The 21,216-nt window shown below is 34.2% G+C and overlaps 3 protein-coding genes, 1 non-coding gene and 1 pseudogene across 4 annotated transcripts; 2 read left to right on the forward strand and 3 right to left on the reverse strand.

Annotated features, from left to right (window-relative positions):
• Positions 1-4,198: 4,198 nt before the first annotated feature.
• On the reverse strand, positions 4,199-5,376 carry LOC116140973 (cytosolic sulfotransferase 7-like). Its single transcript, XM_031426541.1, has one exon. It carries the CDS (start codon positions 5,359-5,361, stop codon positions 4,393-4,395), a length of 969 nt encoding a protein of 322 aa, XP_031282401.1. The 5' UTR covers positions 5,362-5,376; the 3' UTR covers positions 4,199-4,392.
• Positions 5,377-7,065: 1,689 nt separating this feature from the next.
• On the forward strand, positions 7,066-8,333 carry LOC116140967 (cytosolic sulfotransferase 7-like). The gene has a single exon (XM_031426535.1). It carries the CDS (start codon positions 7,151-7,153, stop codon positions 8,117-8,119), a length of 969 nt encoding a protein of 322 aa, XP_031282395.1. The 5' UTR covers positions 7,066-7,150; the 3' UTR covers positions 8,120-8,333.
• Positions 8,334-10,542: 2,209 nt separating this feature from the next.
• On the reverse strand, positions 10,543-11,454 carry LOC116140970 (germin-like protein subfamily 1 member 11). Its single transcript, XM_031426539.1, has 2 exons — positions 11,298-11,454; positions 10,543-11,201 (listed from the first exon to the last, which is right to left on the reverse strand). Exons 1-2 carry the CDS (start codon positions 11,419-11,421, stop codon positions 10,651-10,653), a joined length of 675 nt encoding a protein of 224 aa, XP_031282399.1. The 5' UTR covers positions 11,422-11,454; the 3' UTR covers positions 10,543-10,650.
• A 3,906-nt stretch (positions 11,455-15,360) lies between these two features.
• On the reverse strand, positions 15,361-15,433 carry TRNAF-GAA. Its single transcript has one exon. It is a non-coding gene; the product is annotated as a tRNA-Phe (tRNA).
• Positions 15,434-15,951: 518 nt separating this feature from the next.
• LOC116140955 lies at positions 15,952-17,062 on the forward strand (annotated as a pseudogene).
• Positions 17,063-21,216: the final 4,154 nt, after the last annotated feature.

Raw genomic sequence — 21,216 nt, forward strand, 5'->3', positions numbered from 1 at the left:
AGTTATTGTGTTGGCTGGATTAATTCTTTTGAATGTGCTACTGCATTGGTTGGATTATGTGTGAGATACCTTGCATGAGGAAATGTGTATTTATAGTGGAAGTGAGGGAGCCTGTGTGAGTGTTTCCCTTCAAAGCTACAAGCAATTGACGATTAATTCTTCGACCAGCAGCTCCTTTTTTAATTGTTGTTTAATTAGTATGCTCAAGTATAGTACATTTTTTCACATGGAATTGATCATTGAATTTTCGTATCTCACATGGGCTAAAAGTGCACAAAGATAAAACATGAATTCATCTAAACATGAAAGAGTAGCAAGCTATCTAGCTGTGTGGCAATAGACCCCAGAGAAAGAAATAATTAAAGAAGGGAGTTACACCAACAAAGGTGAGTAGTTCATATTTATTCAACGAAAACGATGGATTCAAATCCTGAGAGAATTCTAGGCTATAAACCACCAAGTTTCTAATGTATTTCTCATATTTGCTTGCATATTAACGTAACTTCTAGGATGGTCTACATTTTCGTGTACGCTATTTGAGCTCAAGATTGATGCAAGTGATTTATTTTATGTAAAGTTAGTTAATTCATGTAAGTTAATTTCTCATCTTTGCTTGTATATTAACATTGTTATGCAACGGAAACAAAAACTCTAACACTAGCTATTGAATATAATAATAACAAGTAGTAAAGCATAAATAAATTGTCAAAATTAAATGTAAAAATAAAGAATACCAAGAATTAACGAGGTTCGGTATTAAAATCTACGTCCTTGGGCGCTGCAAAAGAAAACTCCATTATCTCCAAACAATATTACAAACTTTTGGGCAATACAACAAATATCCAAAACAAAGGGGAGATACAACAAAACTTGCAAACTAAATGGTCCTTAAAAAAATAACCCTAAACAAAAGAAGTATAATGGAATTACATCTTGGGATACAAATAACAATGATTTAGGTCCTTATATATAGGCCCCAAAAGTTTCCCACTTTTCATTCCCAAGCAATGTGGTCCCAAGCAATGTGGGACAAACTAACATTTTGGCCTATTACATATAAGTCCCTAAACCTTTTTCTATTATCACTTCTACCCCCATGTGATTTGCTAAATGAGCCACTTTTCCAACAAATCTCCATCTTGGCGAATTAGCAAACCTTCAAAATTTTGTATTCTTCTGTCAAATTTTACAACACCTTCAAATGCACCAAAAGACACAGTCAATCTCGCAGGATGTTGATCAAGTTCAAACAATAAATGAACTTGACCCTTGTCACTACTGAAGTCAACATGTCTGTAGGATTATCTTCCGTGCCAATCTTCTGGAAAATCATTTTCCCATTTTTAATATAATCCTACACAAAAACTAAACCAATATCTATAGTACATAAAATATACTGTAGAAACCATTTCACAACTTGCAAATGTCCTTTACTAGGATCATGCATATGCCTGCTCACCATACTAATTGCTTGTGAAATATCAGGCCTTGTGTACCTATGGCCCATCATACATTGATCAAATCGCTTGTACCACTGTCTTGGTGACTGCTTCAAACTATATAGCGATTTCTTCAATCTGCAAACCCAATTTTTCTTTCCAGCAACCCTATAATCATCTGGCTAAGTCTTGTAGATTTCCTCTTCCAAACTACTATGTGAAAACGCAATTTTCACATCCAATTGAACTAGTTCAAAATCAAACTGTGCCAGCAAGGTTAGCAAAATTAGAATGGAAGAATACTTTACCACAGGAGAAAACACTTCACTGTAATCAAATCCTTCCATTTGAGTGTATCCCTTTACTACCAACCTAACCTTGTGCCGAACATCTTCTCTATTAGGAAATCCCTTCTTCTTTGCATACACCCATTTGCACCCAATCGCCTTCTTATGTAGGGATCGCATTTCATCATTCATGGTCGGTTTCCATGATTCACAATTTGAACTCCTAACTACTTCTTTATAAGTAGTAGGAATATCATCACCTATGATTGGAAGTGCATAAGCCACCATATTAGCGAAACGAGCAGGCTTGCGAATTTCTCGTCTTGACCTATTGTATGCAATCGATTCCTGTTGCTGAGGAGATTCTTGGGGTAAAATCTCCTTTTCATCAATAGTATCCACATTAGTCACCTCAGAATCACTTTCTGTCTTGTGGACACTATCTGGTTCAACTGTTGTTTCAAACTCCACCTGCTGCCGAGTATGCTCCACACACATATGCCACAACTTGAGCATTTCTGAATCTGCATCCTCCTGTACGACTGCAGCTGTCGTTCCAATAACTGTACTACCATTATAGTAATACAAGTTGTTTCTCCTTGTGCCTTTCATTACCACAAGAGCGCCTGAAGAAACTTTTAGAATTCCATCTCGCATATTCACTGTGAAGCCTTTAGATTCCAAGGCTCCCAAAGAGATGAGATTCTTTTTCAACTTCGGCACATACCGAACATCTGTTAGAGTTCTAGTTAAGCCACCATGATTCTTCAACCGAATTGAACCTATCCCATTTGTTTTACAAGCATCATCATTGCCCATATAAACAACTCCACCACGTTCTTCAAAATTAAAGAACCAGTCCTGGTGAGGACACATATGATAGGTACTACCTGAATCCATAATCTACTCATTTGATCCAGAGGTGGATGGTAGGCTAACTAGTCAGAAATCTGACTCATCCTCTTCACCCTCAACAATGCATGCATCAGAAGCAGCTTTGCCTTCTTTCTTTTTCAACTTCGGACAATCTTTCTTCCAATGCCCATTCTCACGACAAAAGGCACATTGATCCCTATTGAGTTTTCCTTTCTAACGAGATCTTCCTCTTCTCTCATTTATGTATTTGTTTTCCAGCACCTTCCATAACTTATTGGCAGAAATCTCTTTCATGAATGGATATTTCTGCTCTCTACAAAGACATGAGCGAATCATTCCACATGCTTTTATATTCAACCTCACCCAGTCTTTCTCATAGACATCTTCTGGTTTTTCCTCCTCCAGAACGATATCTAGATCCTGCTGATACAAGCTATCCATTACCTCACTCTGCCACAAGCCAAAATTATTTTGGCCATCAAATTTTTCAACATTAATTTTTGCATTTGAAACCATTATCATCTTTACTAGCATGGATGGTGGTGCCGCGAACGGTGATGCCTCGGACGATGAATCCTCGGACAATGATGCCATTTATGCCTTACTCAATTGACTTGGTAAACAAAATTCATAATAACCAAGTTCCACAAATTATTATATTCAATAGCTAACCAACAAATCAACAATAGCCCTAGGTAGTAGTAAGTGCTGAAAATTCTGCAGCTTGTATATAATATGTTCAAGTAATGATCACAAAGAATACAAGTTAAATAGGTACAAGAGGCTAACATGATAAGCGTCAGCCTATACACAAAGTTAATCACCAAAAGGATAAGTTTCAGTCTATACACAAAGCTAATCACTAAGGAAAAGTACAAAAATATTCTTATCTATAATATTATCTAATATTAATCTGATAAATAATGTAATCCGGTCACATTAATTCAGATATTATTCATTCTGCTTGTAATTAACTCAATTTCCTCTTTAAATATGATTAAAGTTTAGCAGCAGAGCGCCAAAAATGATAAATCTTTTTTATCCTTATGCTTTATTGTACGGAATGGTTTTTCTTTGAAAATATGATGTATTGAATCATGTGTCTTTTGTAGTCTTTGGTTTCTGTTTTTCTGAGTGGGTTTTTCATTATTGGCTTCTTCTTAATGTAGGTTCATGTTTAATGACTTAGGAAAAGTTTTGAGTAATGACAGAAGCTCTTTCTGTTTGTAGTTTCATTTTGTTAAGATCTGAAGTGTTTCTAATCAAGTAAAGCAATGATTTCTATAACATCATATTCCACTGCAACACATCATTTCATTATTGATTACGGTCACATTTAGCTATTTTATAATAAACCATTTTCTTGCTTTCCTGAAAGCCAATTAGAGCAACAACCCTCGGAATTTCAAAAGGCTTAATAATTACTTTGAGAACATTGACTTTGAAAAATAAATAAAACCTCCCAACACACTGGCTTAATAATTAGCTTTGAGAACATTTACTTTGAAAAATAAATAAACTTCCCAACACACTGTAAAATATTTTCAAAATCATGTCTTATTCTTCATTCACATGTATCACATTGCAAAGGAAATCTAATTCTTAACTCAATTTCCTTCTTACTTATGATTAACCTCAGCACAAAGAGCTTGAACAAGTTTAATTGACATGCGAACAACACAGACTAGTAGCTATTCAAACAGAAATTTAATGGAAATAAGAGTATAAGCAGAGCAAAAATGGCCACTGCAGCCTTATTCCTAAAAGAGCAAGAAGATCGCTTTCCAGGTTTATGAACTTCCAAATACAAGATCAGATCCTTCAAGTTTATTGAGTGTAATTTCGTCAAGTCGGTCTTTTATTTCAGGGATTAAGCTGTTCTTCCGGTCCCCTACATTGCCGAGCCTGAAATATGTTTTGTAAGCCAAACCATCCCAAGGGTCGACCCCATTTTGGTTCACCTCTAAACTCTTGAGCCTTTCCAAGCTACACCTCCATAGAATTTTATCAACTTCTTCTTCATTAACAAAAGGCTTTCCGAGGAATGAAGCCAATTTTTTCAATTGCCCTTTTGGGTCTTTCTTCAGCTCTTCATACTTCAAGAAATGTATTTTCTCAGGTCTCTTTTGACTTTCCTGAAAATAGCCTAATGCGTGATCTTGCAATGGCCCAAATGGATAAACCCCTTTGCAGAAACTCTCAAAGGCAGCATCTATAGGGAGTTTACCGAGTGATGGTGGCACGTTTGTGTTCATGAAGTGCCAAAACGACACGAATGCGTCCTTGGGATCTCTGGTGATATACACAATCTTGCAGTCAGATTTCTGTGCAGATTCTGAGAGCATTGTGTACGGAACGTGAGTTCGGAATAGTCTTGGAGAGACCATATCCGAAAGATCAGGATTTGGGGTGTCTCTGAAAATTTTCATTTCCAAAGAAGGCATGAAGGCATTTGGATGGTTTTTGAGGAGAGGGTCATCGCTATCATCGTCTTTAAATTCTCCAGTACGATTCATGATTGATGGTATAAGAGCCTTGAACCAAGTGGTGCCAGTCTTGGGACAAGAGGCGAGAATAACATCATCGCCAAGTGCCTCAAAATTCGACCTGGCAGTAAGAGAAGCTTGAAGGCGGGGAGCTGAGTACCAGAACCCTTCAAACTGGACGTATTCAATGATTCCCCACCATTTCTCTTTTGGAAGATCTTGAAACAGGGCTGCAGCAGAAGCAGGAATATTCAATGGAGTAGATGATGCCATTGGAGAGGGAATTAGATGGACACTAAGAAAATTAATAAGGGCTAAACAAGCTAGAAAATTAATAGCAAATGGGTGAACCCTGCTTCAAATGGCATCTCTCTCGCTGTTTATATAGAAAAACACAAAGAGGTATGACAGAATAAGAAATTGAGCAAAAACTTCATTAGAGTGATTGAGTCAAAGCCGGTTGATTAAGTCATTAGTCTACACGTAAGTGGGGCGAAATTTCACGGCCTCATCTTTTGTCACTTCATCTTGGAATTTTTGTAGTCATACTAGTCAGTAGTATGATATTTCTTTCACTCACTAATTTTAGGTAAAGAGATTCAAGTTGGAACTTTTTTTCTGTTCCCGTCTCTTACTTCAGATTATATTTATAAAGGACAAATTTGATCTATTTTCCGCAAAAATTTAGGTAAAGAGATTCAAGTTGGAAATATTAAAAAAAAAATATTAATTTAAAACTATGAATACTACCATCATATTTGAGTGTTAACTATTTTTAGGTAGTCGAGTGGTTCGATAAGGACTTTTGGGTGTATTACTCAAGAAATCATGAGTTCGAGTCTCTCCTCGGTTTTTAATAGGGATAGCCACTGGAGCTCTTATCTAGTTGGTAGTTCTAAGATCCCATGGGATTAGTTAAGATGCACGTAAGTTAGCCCGAACACCGTTGATTATCACCCGATCAATAATTTTAAAGTCTCGAAAGATTAGTTGAGATGCAAAAAAAGAGTGTTAAAAGTTACTATGTAACTAGCAGTGGCAGCCTCGAACAATCACAGAAGACTAGTTGCTAGTCAAGTCTCCTCTTTTAAGCTCTTAAATTAAGACGAAATAACATTCAATAGTATTAGACCCATCAACTAGTCCAAATTTTGGAGACCTTGACAAACATCTCAATCTGATCTTTACTAAAAAAATTCTCATACCCAACTGCCTGGCGCCGGTCTTCCATAATTTGGCTCTACTCCAAGTCTTTGCAGTCAGTTATGACTGAATATTTATATCTTCAAATATCCTTCCTTGTAACCATTTTTTGTTTTTACTTAATAAAATATATATATTTGGCTTAATTTCCTTGCTCTTCAATTCGCTAGGATTGGTATTCTTTTTACTCATTCAAAGATACAATCAATTTTAATTAAGATAACATATGGTATATCGTTATTGTTTTGGCCTTTATTATTAGTAGTCCATCTTATACTCCAGTCACTTGGATACTAATACTGTTTTAATGAAGTGGCGGAATTATCATCAGGAAATTCCCATAAGTTATTTCTTCTTCAATTTATAGAAAGGAATATTTACTTCGTTTTCATTTTCCTTTTGGTCAGCTTGACCAAGTTTTGCATAGCATACAAGTCCAAAGCTCTTTTCGGTTTTCAGAGGATAGTTTGTATATATTCCTTTCTATAAATACGGCACGATTTCTTCAATATGCCACTGAGTGACAAAGTATTTCTTACAATGACAAGGAACAAATTATTGCAATAGTATGAATATTGAATAAAATAACTATGAAAAAACCAAGAAAAGTAAATAACCTTTGACTGAAGGAGAGACGGCATCCAATTGTTCCAAGTACTTTTCTACACATTCAGCCAACCGGCTTTGACTCCACTTAATTGTTTTGCTGAATTTTGTTTCTCTATGATGTCATTAGTACTCTAACCATTTCCCTACATAAACAGCGAGAGAGATGCCATTTTGAAACAGGCTTCACCATTTGGTAATAGCTTATTTAGCCCTTGTTCATTTTCTTAGTGTCTATCTAATTCCCTCTCCAATGGCATCCGCTACTCCATTGAATATTCCTGCCTCTGCCGCTGCCTTATTTCAAGATCTTCCAAAAGAGAAATGGTGGGGAATCATTGAGTACGTCCAGTTTGAAGGGTTCTGGTACTCAGCTCCACGCCTTCAAGCTTCTCTTACTGCCAGGTCGAACTTTGAGGCACTTGACGATGATGTTATTCTCGCCTCTTGTCCCAAGACTGGCACCACTTGGCTCAAGGCTCTTATACCATCCATCATGAATCGTACAGGAGAATTTAAAGACGATGATAGTGATGACCCTCTCCTCAAAAACCATCCAAATGCCTTCATGCCTTCTTTGGAAATGAAAATTTTCAGAGACACCCCAAATCCTGATCTTTCGGATATGGTCTCTCCAAGACTATTCCGAACTCACGTTCCGTACACAATGCTCTCAGAATCTGCACAGAAATCTGGCTGCAAGATTGTGTATATCACCAGAGATCCCAAGGACGCATTCGTGTCGTTTTGGCACTTCATGAACACAAACGTGCCACCATCACTCGGTAAACTCCCTATAGATGCAGCCTTTGAGAGCTACTGCAAGGGGGTTTATCCATTTGGGCCATTGCAAGATCACGCTTTAGGCTATTTTCAGGAAAGTCAAAAGAGACCTGAGAAAATACTTTTCTTGAAGTATGAAGAGCTGAAGAAAGACCCAAAAGGGCAATTGAAAAAATTAGCTTCATTCCTCGGAAAGCCTTTTGATAATGAAGAAGAGTTTGATAAAATATTATGGAGGTGTAGCTTGGAAAGGCTCAAGAGTTTGGAGGTGAATCAAAATGGGGTAGACCCTTGGGATGGTTTGGCTTACAAGACATATTTCAGGCTCGGCAATGTTGGGGACTGGAAGAACAGCTTAACCCCTGAAATGAAAGACCGAATTGACGAAATTACACGCACGAAACTTGAAGGATCTGATCTGGTTTTTGGAAGTTCATAAACCTGGAAAGCAATCTTCTTGCTCTTTCAGGAATAATTTTACTCTGCTTTCATTTTATATCTGTTTCTGTTGGCTTGAAGGATTCTGTGTAGCTGCATTAATCAATTTATCTAAGGATTGTGTAACTAATATTAGAATTTGTTTCCTGATGTAAAACAGTATGAAACTTTTTTGAATAAGGCAAGTGATCAAAGTTCTTATCTTATATAAGCAATGTTCTTGTTTTGCAGAGTGTTTAATATTTTTGTTTCATATTTTTTCACTATCATATTTTACTATTCTATCCTAAAAACAAAAAAATGTATTTGTTACAATATTCTCAAAATCCAATTATACTTTATTCAACTCAAAACATTAATAATTATTTTTATCGTAAAAATAACTCAACTCAATTCAACTTTATTTTTTTCAAAATATTATTCTAAAAAACATCAAAATAGTAAACCAAACAGAAATTTCTAAGAGCTACTTTCCATTACTAAACGTATCCATGTTAAATTGGCTCAAATAATTAGGGCTAAGAAAATGAAAAATAAGATTAAAAAAATTCAAGGTCTTACAGAAATTCATTGGATCCACAGACTTGACACAATGATTAGGGCTAAGAAAATAACAGATAAAAATTCAGGATCTAAGAATAAAAAAGAAAACTTCAGGAGCTAGGAAAAATAAATAAAGAACAAGGGCTGAGGAAATTTAGTAAAAATCAGAGGCTAAGAAAATAAATATAGATCAGGGACCAAGAAAACTGGAAAAGGAAAAATACGTCAAAGTCATGGGCTAGGAAAATAAATAAAAGAAAGAGAAAATAAAAATTATAAGAGTACGATTAGTTATGAATTTATTTTGTGTTTTACGCAAATATTAAAAAGGCCGAAATTCATTTTCTCACCCAGAGTTTGCCGAAACTAATTTTTCATCCACTGAATTGGAAACTATCAAAGTTCCACCTTCCATTAATCTGTGTCACTTTAAAAGTCCTTTTTACTCTTAAAAAATCTGTATTATATTAATAAGAAATTAATAAAATAACTTTTAGCCCCAAAATTAATAAAATTTAAATATCAAATTTCATTCACAATCATTCTTCTTCAATCCCCAAATATTTCAATAAATCCGCTCCACCCAACAGCTTCCAATTTCTTACACAATACACAAAATCTCAATTCAAAATCATAGAAAAAGAAAAAGAAAAAATCTTAAGAAAATTAAAACTAAACATAGATAATAAGTTTAGAGGTGGGGGGTGGGGTTGGTTGCAGATGCGAGGATGAGTGGTGGGGTTTGAGGCTGACCTTCAGTTGTGAACTTTATAAATCCAGACCAGATCCTTGGAACTTCTCTCGAGTAACGTCATCAAGTCGGTCTTTCATTTCAGGCGTTAAGCAGTTCTTCCAGTCCCCAACATTGCCAAGTCTGAAATATGTCTTGTAAGCTAATCCATCCCAAGGGTCTATCCCTGATTTGTTGACTTCCAAATTCTTCAGCCTTTCCAAGCTGCACCTCCATAATATCTTATCTACCTCTTCTTCATTAACAAAAGGCTTTCCAGGGAATGAAGCTAATTTCTTGACCTGTCCTCTTGTGTCTTTCTTCATCTCTTCATACTTTAAGAAGAGAATCTTCTCAGGTCTCTTTATACTCTCATTCCAGTACCCTAATCAACACAAATCTAATGAACTAAAACTCATCAAAGAGGGAAATTTTAAGCTTTACTCACCTCCCATATGCTTGATCTTCCTCCACTCTCCGATCACCGGTGTTTTGCTCGCCGGCGGCCACTTTTCCAGCCACCTCCGCCGCCCTCTTCTCTCCTCTCTCTCTCTATTCTCAGTTTCATCTTTCTCTCCCTTCTTTCTTTTCTTCTTCCTCTTTCTCTCCTTTTTCCTCTCTATTCTTCCTCTGTTTTCCTTCTTCTTCTCCGTTTTTCTTTTCTTTGAATGGTCACTGTTCATCAAAATATCTAAAAATGTTCTTTTAGTCCCCACTTGTTTCGGCTATGTACTCCCCCAAAACTTTCAAATTCTTACTCTTTACACCCCAGAGTCATAAAATAAAATTTAATAAAATTCCATACAAAAAAGTACGGGGTATTACAGTCAGACTGTATTGTTTTTAGATGAAATTCATCCTGAGAATCAATTAGATTGGAAAAGATTTATGTGAGTCTTTATCCATGATTATTGTAGTATTAGCCCTGTTATGAGAGATAATGCAGTCAGAGGTTAGGAGGATTTGGTGTACTATTACAGTATCTATTGTTGACCTTTTTGTTTTCAAACTTCGTATCACAAACAACTACTTTATGAGCCTTTTTTTTTGTTTTTTTTTTTTTTTTTGTTATGAGAGATAAGCAAACTTTATTGGTAACCCAACTTCATAGTTCATATCACAGTGACTATCAACAAAACTGCAATCTCAGCAGGTAGCAGCCCTTTATTATCAAGCAAACCATGATAAGGAACATCTTATTAATACATATCACAATCAACTACTTTATGACTTCTTATTACTTATATCTTACTGCGGACTTAATTGTTATTCCCAAACTTTGCTTGAAGATGTTTCACCACATTTGGATCCAGCTGGAATGCCCTGGCCAGAATGAAAGGATTAATGGGTGGATTCGATCCGAAGATTGCATCGGCTACTCTAATGACACCAGGGTTCTGGCTTTCAAAAAAAGCAAAGGCGACTGCATTAGTTTTGCCTAAGTTCACTTGGAAGTGAATTAATCCTTGTGGGAAGACAAATATGTCTCCCTTGTTGAGGACTTTTGTGAAGAGTTTATAGTCTGGGAACGATGTGACAAATCCAGCTAAAAGAGTGCCCTCCCGAACTAGAAAGAGTTCTGATGCTCGAGGGTGAAGGTGTGGTGGGTTTTCGCCACCATTTGGTGCAAAATCAATTCGAGCTAAGGCTACGCTAAGAGCGTTGAGTCCTGGGAATTGCTCAACATTTATAAGGGTGACTGTTGTACCAACTGGATCGTTCATGGGTCTTGGAATGTTAAGCCCTTGAAAGACGAAGTCATCAGCAATTACAAGCCTTGGGTCCTTGCAGAACTTCCCATTCACAAACACTACATGAAAAAAAACAAAAAAAACTAGTCAAAATAATGTGTTCAGTAGCAGAAACGTATATGATTAATTGTTACAGAAATTAAAATCATACAGACCGCCATTCCCGGTGTTGTTGATTGCTACACAGAAGTCCTGAAGAGGGCCAGGGTCTGAGGCAAAGGCCAGTGGTGAAGCCGAAGCTAAGAGAACAAAAGCTACAAGGAAATGAATAGTTTTCATAGTTATTGTGTAGGCTAGGTTAATTCTTTTGAATGTGCTACTGGATTATGTGTGAGATACGTTGCATGAGGAAATGTGTATTTATAGTGGAAGTGAGGGAGCCTGTCTGAGTGTTTCCCTTCAAAGATACAAGCAATTGATGATTAATTCTTTGACAAGCAACTCCTTTTTTAATTGTTCTTTAATTAGTATGCTTAAGTATAGTACATTTTTAATTTTTTCACGTGGAATTGATCATTGAATTTTCATATCTCACATGGGCTAAAAGTGCACGAAGATAAAAACATGAAAGAGTAGCAAGCTATCTAGCTCTGTGGTAATAGACCTTAGAGATAAATAATTAAAGAAGGGAGTTATACCAAAAAAATGTGAGTAGTTCATATTTATTCAACGAAAACGATGGATTTCAAATCCTAAGAGAATTCTGGGCTGTAAACCACCGAAGTTTCTTATGCATTTCTCATCTTTGCTTGTGTATTAACATAACTTTCAGGATGATCTACATTTTCGTGTACGCTATTTGGGCTCAAGATTGATGCGAATGATTTACTTTGTATAAAATTAGCTAATTCACGTAAATTAATTTCCTATTAGTTGTTTCTTATTGAATTACTAAATAAATTTATTTTTCTATAGTTGTCACACTGGAAGCTAATTTGTGCTTCAGCTTTTACTTCTTTTGGTATATTCATTTTTACTTTATTGCAAATTTGCATTGACATAACAAACTACAATTAATTAATAGGAAGTAGAATAAATATTTGTAGGAGAACCAATGTATAACAGGTATTTTGCATAAGCATTTCATTATGATCTTTTTAAGTGAATATGCTCAACTGGTGGTTTTGTCAAATTGATTTGCAATACTTTTGGTTTTGAAATTTCATTATTATTTTGTTAAATGAATTCCCATTCTCAACCGCACCACCGACGTCTATCCTTTTCCACTACGACTCCCAACTGCACTGCCAGTATTCATAAGGCACTGCCAAAGTGCGGCCAACTACCAATCCCTAGCCTCCTACGACACAACCAGCCACACAACATGTGGCCATGGTTTCGCCAGCCGCCAAGCCACCCGAGGCCAAGGTGCGGCCAACCACCAATCCCTTGTCTTCCTCTTCCTGAAATTTTAGTTTTTTCATCTGTTCTCTTTTTTTGTTTTTTTTTCTTACTGTCAATCAAAAATACATTATAAAACATAATTAATTACAAGCCTTCAATCTCCAAATTCACCTAATCCAATTTCTTAAGAAAAATTAATAATAAACTGCAGAAATAAAAAAATTGAGCCAAACACCAGATCTGGGCCGTGGTGGCCAAACATCAGATCTGGGCAGCGGTGGCAAGATTGAGCTACTGCCCACGTGCAATTGGAGGAAGATGGAGAAAGAGAATGAGAAATAAGGAGGAGATGGAGAAGAAAAGAAAAAACAGATAAGAAAGGAAGAGGAACAGTTGAGAGATACGAGAAACAGGAACCACATCATGCCGCCGTGATGGGCTAAGCCCAGAATCTTGGACTGGGATAATCATCTGCCCAAGTTTCTGTAGACCGTAGACTTATTGAATAGGTGAGCTGTCAGCTTCAAAAATTCCAAATCATGGCTTGATTAGTCAATAACATTGACTTTGAAATAGAACAAAACTTCAACAGTACTGTATATTCCACATCACGGCTTTCTTGTTCTTGAGTTACATGCATTACAATTAGCAGAAAAGTATTATTCATGATAGAAAAGTTAATCTGATACCATGAAAATTCTGCAGCTTGTATATAATATGTTCAAGTAATGATCACAAAGAATACAAGTTAAATAGGTACAAGAGGTTAACATGATAAGTGTCAGTCTATACACAAAGTTAATCACCAAAAGAACAAGTGTCAGTCTATCTACAAAGCTAATCACTAAGGAAAAGTAGAAAAATATTCAATCTATAATATTATCTAATATTAATATGATAAATAATGTAATCCAGTCATATTAATTCAGATATTATTCATTCTGCTTGTAATCAACTCAATTTCCTCTTTAAATATGATTAAACTTTAGCAGCAGAGAGCCAAAAATGATAAATCTTTTAGACCCTTGTGCTTTATTGTACAGAATGGTTTTTCTTTTAAAATATTGACTTTGAAAAAAAAAATAAAACTTCCCAACACACTGTAAAATATTTTCAAAATCATGTCTTATTCTTCATTCACATATATCACATTACAAAGCCAATCTAATTCTTAACTCAATTTCCTTCTTACTTANTGAGTTTCACCTTTTTAAAAAAATAATGTGGCTGTCGCGACAGCCATGAACAGACTTGCGGCAATTGCCACAGCCATGGCTGCATTTTCTCTTTCTTTTTTTATTTTTTTTATTTTTTTTTTATAGAATTTGTTATTTTGGATTTATATTTGAAGGAAAATACTAGTCTCACAAACATCTATCACTAACACATCTTACTAATCCCATGTGGCAACTTGCAATTGACTTGGTTAGGTAAGACTCATTATTAGACAAGTGAGACCCATGCTAGCTGCCCAATTGCGAGCCGATACATGACGTTTGTGAGAGAAAGTTATTGAGAAGTGTTTGTGAGTGTAATGTTACTCATATTTTGAATTTTGAGAGGAGTTTTGAGAAAGATTAGGTTTGTGGAAGCTTTTATATGTGGTGTTAAAAAGACATATTTGCCCTTTGAAAAATCGGGTGGAAAATTGATAGTTTTCAATTCAGTAGGTGGGAAATTGCGGTTTCACCAAACCTAGGGTGAGAAAAGAATTTGAGCCTATTAAAAATAGTGGAAGAAAAAGTTGAATTCAAATTATATATTGTTAAATTTCGAAAATGCATTTGAAATATTTTTCTGGAAACCTTATTAAGAATAAGAAAAATAAAAGAATATGTACAAACTAATTATACTAACTATTCTCTATAAATTTATGTGACAACTTAGCTTTTTTTTTTTATCAGGGTGTTAAGATCAGTTTACACGCACCTAAACTAATCTTCAAAGCCCATTAAATGCCCTACAAACTCAATGTTTTAAGGTAAGCCACAAATATGTGGTAGATGACCCTAAAGTAATTTGAACTTTAAACCCAATAAGTCAATGAAGTGAGCAAACTTTCTTAACCACTAGGTCAATCACCTGAGATTCAACCTTGTATGTTTGAGACATCATCTCCTCTAATTTGTTAAATTTATCCCTAAATTTAAAATCATCCAATCACAAATTCTTTATCTTATATATCCATTCTTCGTAAGTGGAAACAAAAAAATACTTCTCTTTCTTTACATGTTACATGTAATTCTTAAACTTAACTTTTTCTATTTTTTGAGTATAGATGCCCACTTTAAAAGTGTTTTATCTTTCTTTACTTATAATTTTAAACTTAGTTTTTTCTATTTGTCTTAAATGAATACTAAATATTATACATACGAAATCTTTTTACAATGATATGTATACAAAGTGATATGATATTGTCCTATAATTAATATATCGTTCATCTTCAACTAACCAGTTAATTTTTCATATTTACTCTTCTATCCATTTTTTATTACATCAGTCTGTATATATATTTTTATTAATTAGAGGAGTTTGTATGTGTTGTATTATTTTTATTAGATAAAAAAAAAAATAGTTCGAAAGTATTTTATCTTTCTTTACAAGTTATGTGTAATTCATAAATTAAACTTTCTTGGATCAAAAAAATGAAAATGAAAAACGAATGGTTTTTGCTGGATTTACAATACCATAAAATAAAATTTTCATAAACAAAGACATAATCAAACAATCCAAGTAAAATCAAGGGTTTGAAAAAAGAAATAAAATGAAGCCCTATCCAGGCTGCACCTCCATAATAAGTAAAAATCAAGGGTGGAAAAAGTAAGGAAAAAAAAAAGTAAAAATCAAGGGCTAAGAAGGGGAAAATTAGAAAAATGCGGTGAACGTGGATCGAACACGTGACCTTCAGATCTTCAGTCTGACGCTCTCCCAACTGAGCTATCCCCGCCTTTGATTAATACACAAAATTTATTTCCTATGAAACTAGTTACCGATCAAAGTGAGCTAAAATCATCTATAAGCTGCTGAATCAAAATCATTAGCACACATATATCGGAGCTCTGACAGCTGTTATCAATATATTATCTCCTAAAAAGTAAAAGTGATTCTAAAATTAAGAAAAACAAACACTAACTACACTTACAAATCATTCTCACTAACTTTTTTTCATAAATACGATATATCAGTTTATAATTAATCAGTTTGTAATAGGTCCCGTCTGACCAAATGTGAACTGTCACGTCAATATTTATAAAAGAAAGGTATGAAAAATGTTTGTCAACCTATTTTTATTTTAATATTTTAAATATCACAATTGCTAATTAGTTTTCCAATATTTTCATTTTAAATAACTTATCTATCTATATGATATGATGATGTGTATTTAATATTATAATAATCCCCATGTATAGTATGATACGAGTTAAATGACATTTTTATTTTAAGTAACATATCTATCTATATGACATGCTGATGTGTACTTAATATTATTATAATTTCACTAAGAGGAGAGGGATCCCATTTGCTATTGTTTTTTCTCACTCTCTGTCTTCCCTTCCAATGGAAAAAAGCTTACAGAACCCTTCTTCTTCTTCATCTTACCTCATTTGATGACCTTCCAAGAGAGAAATGGTGGGGAATCCAAGATACTGTCTTTCAATGGGAAGGGTTCTGGTATATATATACTTCCTCACCTTAAGGCTGCTATTGCTGCAAGGTCCAACTTTGAGGCTTGTGATGGTGATATTCTCCTAGCTTCCTCCATGAAGACAGGTACCACTTGGCTCAAGGCTCTTATACCATCCATCATCAACCATAATCCAGGAGGAGAAGAAGAACAAGAAGATCCTCTGCTCAGAAAACATCCCAATGAGCTCATGCCATCATTTGAAGTACAACTTTTCAAAGAAAATCCAAATCCAGATCTTTCAGGTATGCTCTCTCCAAGACTATTTCGAACTCACATGCCATACACAATGTTCCCAGAGTCCGTCAAAAATTCTGGATGCAAAATTGTGTATATCACACGAGATCCAAAGGACACAATCGTAAGTGTCATTATGGCACTTCATTAACAATAATTTACAGCCACAACGATACCCCGTGGCTGTAAGCGAGGCCTTTGAGAGCTTTTGCAAAGGTGTTCATCCCTTCGGGCCTTTCCACGATCATGTTTTGGGGTATTGGAAGGAAAGTCAAAAGAGACCTGTGAAGATACTTTTCTTGAGATATGAAGAGATGAAGCAAGACACAAAAGGGCAAGTTCAAAAACGGGCTGAATTCCTTGGAAAGCCTTTTGTTAAGGGAGAAGAGTTGGATAAAATATTATAGAGGTGCAGCCTGGATAGGCTCAAGAATTTGGAAGTTAACAACACCGGGGGGGATCCCTGGTTTGAGTTAACGTATAAATAGTATTTCAGGCTTGGCTCGGTTGGTGACTGGAAAAACAGCTTATCACAGGAAATAAAAGACCGACTTGACGAAATTACTCGCAAGAAGCTTGAAGGATCTGGTCTGGTTTTCGGAACTTAAATATTCAAATGGCATGTACCATCGAGCTTGCTGCTAGACTTGTATATTTAATTTCTTATTGTGATTTTATTTCACTAATCCTTTTGATTTCTGGTAGCATTAAAATCTTCCGAATCTTAATGAAGTAAAATATGTAGTTTACAGGAAAAGCAATATATCAACATATGAAATTAATGGTTTATAATAAAGCAGCAGCTAGTACTTGTCGTGATGCCATATATATACTGTGGTTACAAATTTATTTGATGGATTTAAACACTTCAAAATGTAAGAAACCTAAAAAATAATTGCGTAAATGGATCCTACAGCAAAATCAAGTTTACAGTGAACACATGGTGTATTCTTTTGATCATGTTATCCATATTATATAACCGTGATCAATTATTTACCAAATTTTCAGATGATGTCGGTGTATTCAAATAAGAAATGTTATATACTATTTGAAGTAAGATATGTAACGATTATCTAGACTTTTATAAAATCCACCTTATCAAGAATCATTTATAGTTTGACATATCTTTTGATGCACGATTTTGACACCAACTAAAAGCATGTGTGAAATGTTGAGTTGACCCATGTGAAAGGTTTTGAAAAATGAAAATAAATGCAGTGAGAAAGGAGTTTTAGAGTGGTTCGGATGCTAAGGAAGCAAATCCTACGTCCACTGATATTTTTATTTATGATGATGGTCAGGTCGCTTTCGATGACTGACTTTACACTGATGATACAAGGTATCGAAGACTGTCTTTTCTAGATAGTGAGTTCTTATCAAGAGTAAAATTTGTGAATCCCTTTAATGAGAGAGGAACTCCCATTTTATAGTGGGATGCCTTGAGGCAATCATCACTGAATCTGCAAGTTGGTGGGATGATCCATGCAAATCCTTCGTTTAGAGTAATTCACGTGATTTACTGCAGGGGTTGGACACGCGGGATCATCACAACTCCTTGCTGGCCTAACGTACACCCATTACTCGACGAAAGTAAGCTGTGGGTGCCACCGTGATCACACGAAGCAGCTGCGTTAGGATGGTAGTAGGTTCTTCCCGAGGTCTGACCTTGCGCATTTAACAGGGCGCCACATCAGCCCTAAGTTCCCAGGCATGACAATATCAAACCATACCATACATTGAACTTAATTAAAACATGGTTATGAAGAGAAAACCTTTTATCGTTTTAATTTGATAATTAAAAAAAAAATATATTATATATATATATATTATATATATATATATATATTATAATAACAGATATGAAAAAAAAAAAAAAAAAACCACCCCTAGGTGGTTGGGAGGGGGCGATAGTGACTTTGGTGTATTAATCAAGAAGATCTTGAGTTCGATTCCCCTCAGTTGTCAGTAAGGGTGGCTATTGGAGGGTTTACCAGTCATTAACTGAAGAATTTCAGAGTTTTGGAAGATTAGTCGAGGTACACGCAACTGGCCCAGAACCTCCTGTCCCCCCCAAAAAAAAAAAAAAAAAAAAAAAAAAGTTGAAAACTGTTTGAAAAATTAGAGAATTTATTAATTTATTAAAAGTAACATATTTAGGACTTACTTATAGGTTTAGTGGGACTTAAATAACACAACTCTAAAGATTAAAGATAAGTGATTTTTAGCCCCCACCTAATTAATCTTCACCCCCAACTTTCAAATTTTTTTTTTTTTTTTTTTGAAAAATTTAATAAGGGTGGCTACTGAAGGGTTTACCTACTCATTAACTGAAGGAATTTCAGGGTCTCAGGGTATTAGTCAAGGTACACATAAACTGGTCTATCCCAAAAAAAAAAAAGGTTGAAAACTGTTTGAAAAATTAGAGAATTAAATTATATATTAAAACTAAGATATTTTAAAAGAAAAAACTTGAAATCTTTTTTTTAATGATATGTAATAAATTATAAATTCACACATAATAAAAAACATTTTATTGCAAAGTTATTTATTTTTTTTAACTTTTAATTTACATACATAAAATTTTGTTTTGGAAGAATTTAGTTGGGGGCAAATAAATGAAATGAAGGGTATTATTTATAGAATTTATGGAATGCAATAAGAGAAAAAAAAAAAAAATTTAAACTTTTAAACGGTGTGTATTAAGATGTGGAATTTAATTAGTTCAAAAGTGAGGTGCCAAATAGAGCCACCGTTTAATGAGTTCCTATCAGCCATCCCCTTGAGAGTTAGGATGATTTTCAAGGGCTCCAATGTTTTCGAAAAGTATTAAAAGCACCCCTGAAAATGAATTTCTGCTAAAATTTTACCATAGTCAACAAAAGTCAAATGACCTGAGTGTTATTAGGTACAATTTATCTTATGCTAAAATAGATATTACCTAACTTACTCAGTTATTCCTGAAAAACAATTTATGACACTTACCGAAATTGACACATAATCAAATTATCAACAGTGAAATCATCATTTTATCAATGAGGGCTTTTCCGTAATTTTAACATGCAATATGAATCATAAGGGTAAAATAGTAATTGAATCATTTTAATTTTTTACTGTGCACTTACTGACCTACCCTAAATCTGTCTTAGTAGGAATCCATTTTCATTTTTCAGGGGCTTTTTTTTGATACTTTTCAAAAACCTTGTGGGCATTTCAAATCGTCTTATCTCTCAGGGGCCCAAATAGTATTAGTTAAGGTGATATGTTTCTTCTTTTAAAAGAAATAAATGGAACGAAATAGTATTTATGGAATGCAATAAGGGAAAAAAAATTTAATGGGTTGTCTCAAGAAGTGGAATTTAATTAGTTAAAAAAATGGTGTCAATAGATTATTGTTGACCATCTTAGCCTTCCCTAGCTTGGTGAGTTTTATTTTAGGGTTGGATAATTTGGTTTAGACAATCACCAAGAAGTTTAACTTTGGGAAGTGATTTTTAGCCCCCATCTAATTGATTTTCACCCATCATAGTTAAGTACACCTTGTCATAATATTTAAAAAAAAAAAAAAACCTCTTTAAACCCTAGTTAATATCGAAAATAACCCTCTAAGCTTAATTAGGTTTATTTTTTTTTTCCAATTTCAAACTTAATTGGGTTTTTTTCTTATATCTTTTTTCCCCCAATTTCATAATTTCAACTTTTTATTCTCTTCTTCAGATCAGATTCATCCCATTATGTTTTTCATAATTTTAGTAATATTTTTCATCAAAACAAAAATATTTAAAATAAAACAAAAGGTTTCAATAATTTGAAAATTTAGGATTAGGTTACAAATTTATGGTTAGAGTTTATGCAAGATTAAATATTAAATTAAAACAAAAGTATAAAATAAAATAGAGTGTATTTAGAGATTATAATGTTATTCTAGTCATTTAAATTAAGGTTAAGTTTGTCAAAAAAAAAAAAAAATGAATTTGAAAGTAGGGGGTGAAGATCAATATGTGGAGGCTAAAAATCACTTCTCTTTAATCTTTAGAGTTGTGTTATTTAAGTCCCACTAAATTCCTATTATATATTATTTGTCAATTACCTTCTGTTGTAAATTGAAATGACTTAAATCACCCTCAGATGCAATGAATTTTCTTTTATCAACTATTCTCTATCAAATACTAACTGTTACCTTTCCAAATCTAATCTTAAATTTTGTGAAAGAAACTCTAAATTCATCACAATTATAAAACATAACGAATTGATTCATAAACCAATTAAAAAACAAAGTAATAGAAATTGATTCAAAAGACCTAACTTAAAATAATGATCTAAGAACACATAGCGCAACTTAGTACACCCAACACATAGGTGTATTGCTTTAAACTGTGAAAATGATCATTAATTAATTTGACAAAGAGGAGGAAAAACAATTGTAGTGTTAAAAAAATTATATATATCTTTTAAACAATTTAACATTTGGGCAATAGAGAAATCCTTTTGTTTAGTTTTTTTGTGTTGTGTGTGTGTGGTGTGTGTGTGTGGTGTGTGTGTGTGTGATCATGTTTGATGAGTCATATATTTTGTAATTATTTTAGTTGGATTTTTTTGGGTGTTTTCTTGTTTAATAATTTTAAGTTCATATATGAATCAATAAACTGTTAGAAAAATGGAGGATCTAGACTTAAGGGTGGGTTTGGTACTGCTATGCTTCCCCCATAATCACTTATTTCTTAAACAAGATCCAAAATGTGTTTCGTAAACACATTCCAAAAGTGATTATGAAACAATTTACTTATTCTATAATTATTTTATGAATGAGT

The sequence above is a fragment of the Pistacia vera genome, unplaced genomic scaffold (genome assembly GCF_008641045.1).
Source record: "Pistacia vera cultivar Batoury unplaced genomic scaffold, PisVer_v2 Contig389, whole genome shotgun sequence".
NCBI lineage: Eukaryota > Viridiplantae > Streptophyta > Magnoliopsida > Sapindales > Anacardiaceae > Pistacia > Pistacia vera.

What these genes read in the sequence shown, in the direction of transcription:
- LOC116140970 (XM_031426539.1), bottom strand. Translation starts at nt 11,421, where the DNA reads ATGAAAACTATTCATTTCCTTGTAGCTTTTGTTCTCTTAGCTTCGGCT. An exon ending in CAACAACACCGGGAATGGCG is followed by an intron (nt 11,202 to 11,297) that starts GTCTGTATGATT and finishes TTTTTCATGTAG; the next exon opens with TGTTTGTGAATGGGAAGTTC.
- LOC116140967 (XM_031426535.1), top strand. Translation starts at nt 7,151, where the DNA reads ATGGCATCCGCTACTCCATTGAATATTCCTGCCTCTGCCGCTGCCTTA.
- LOC116140973 (XM_031426541.1), bottom strand. Translation starts at nt 5,361, where the DNA reads ATGGCATCATCTACTCCATTGAATATTCCTGCTTCTGCTGCAGCCCTG.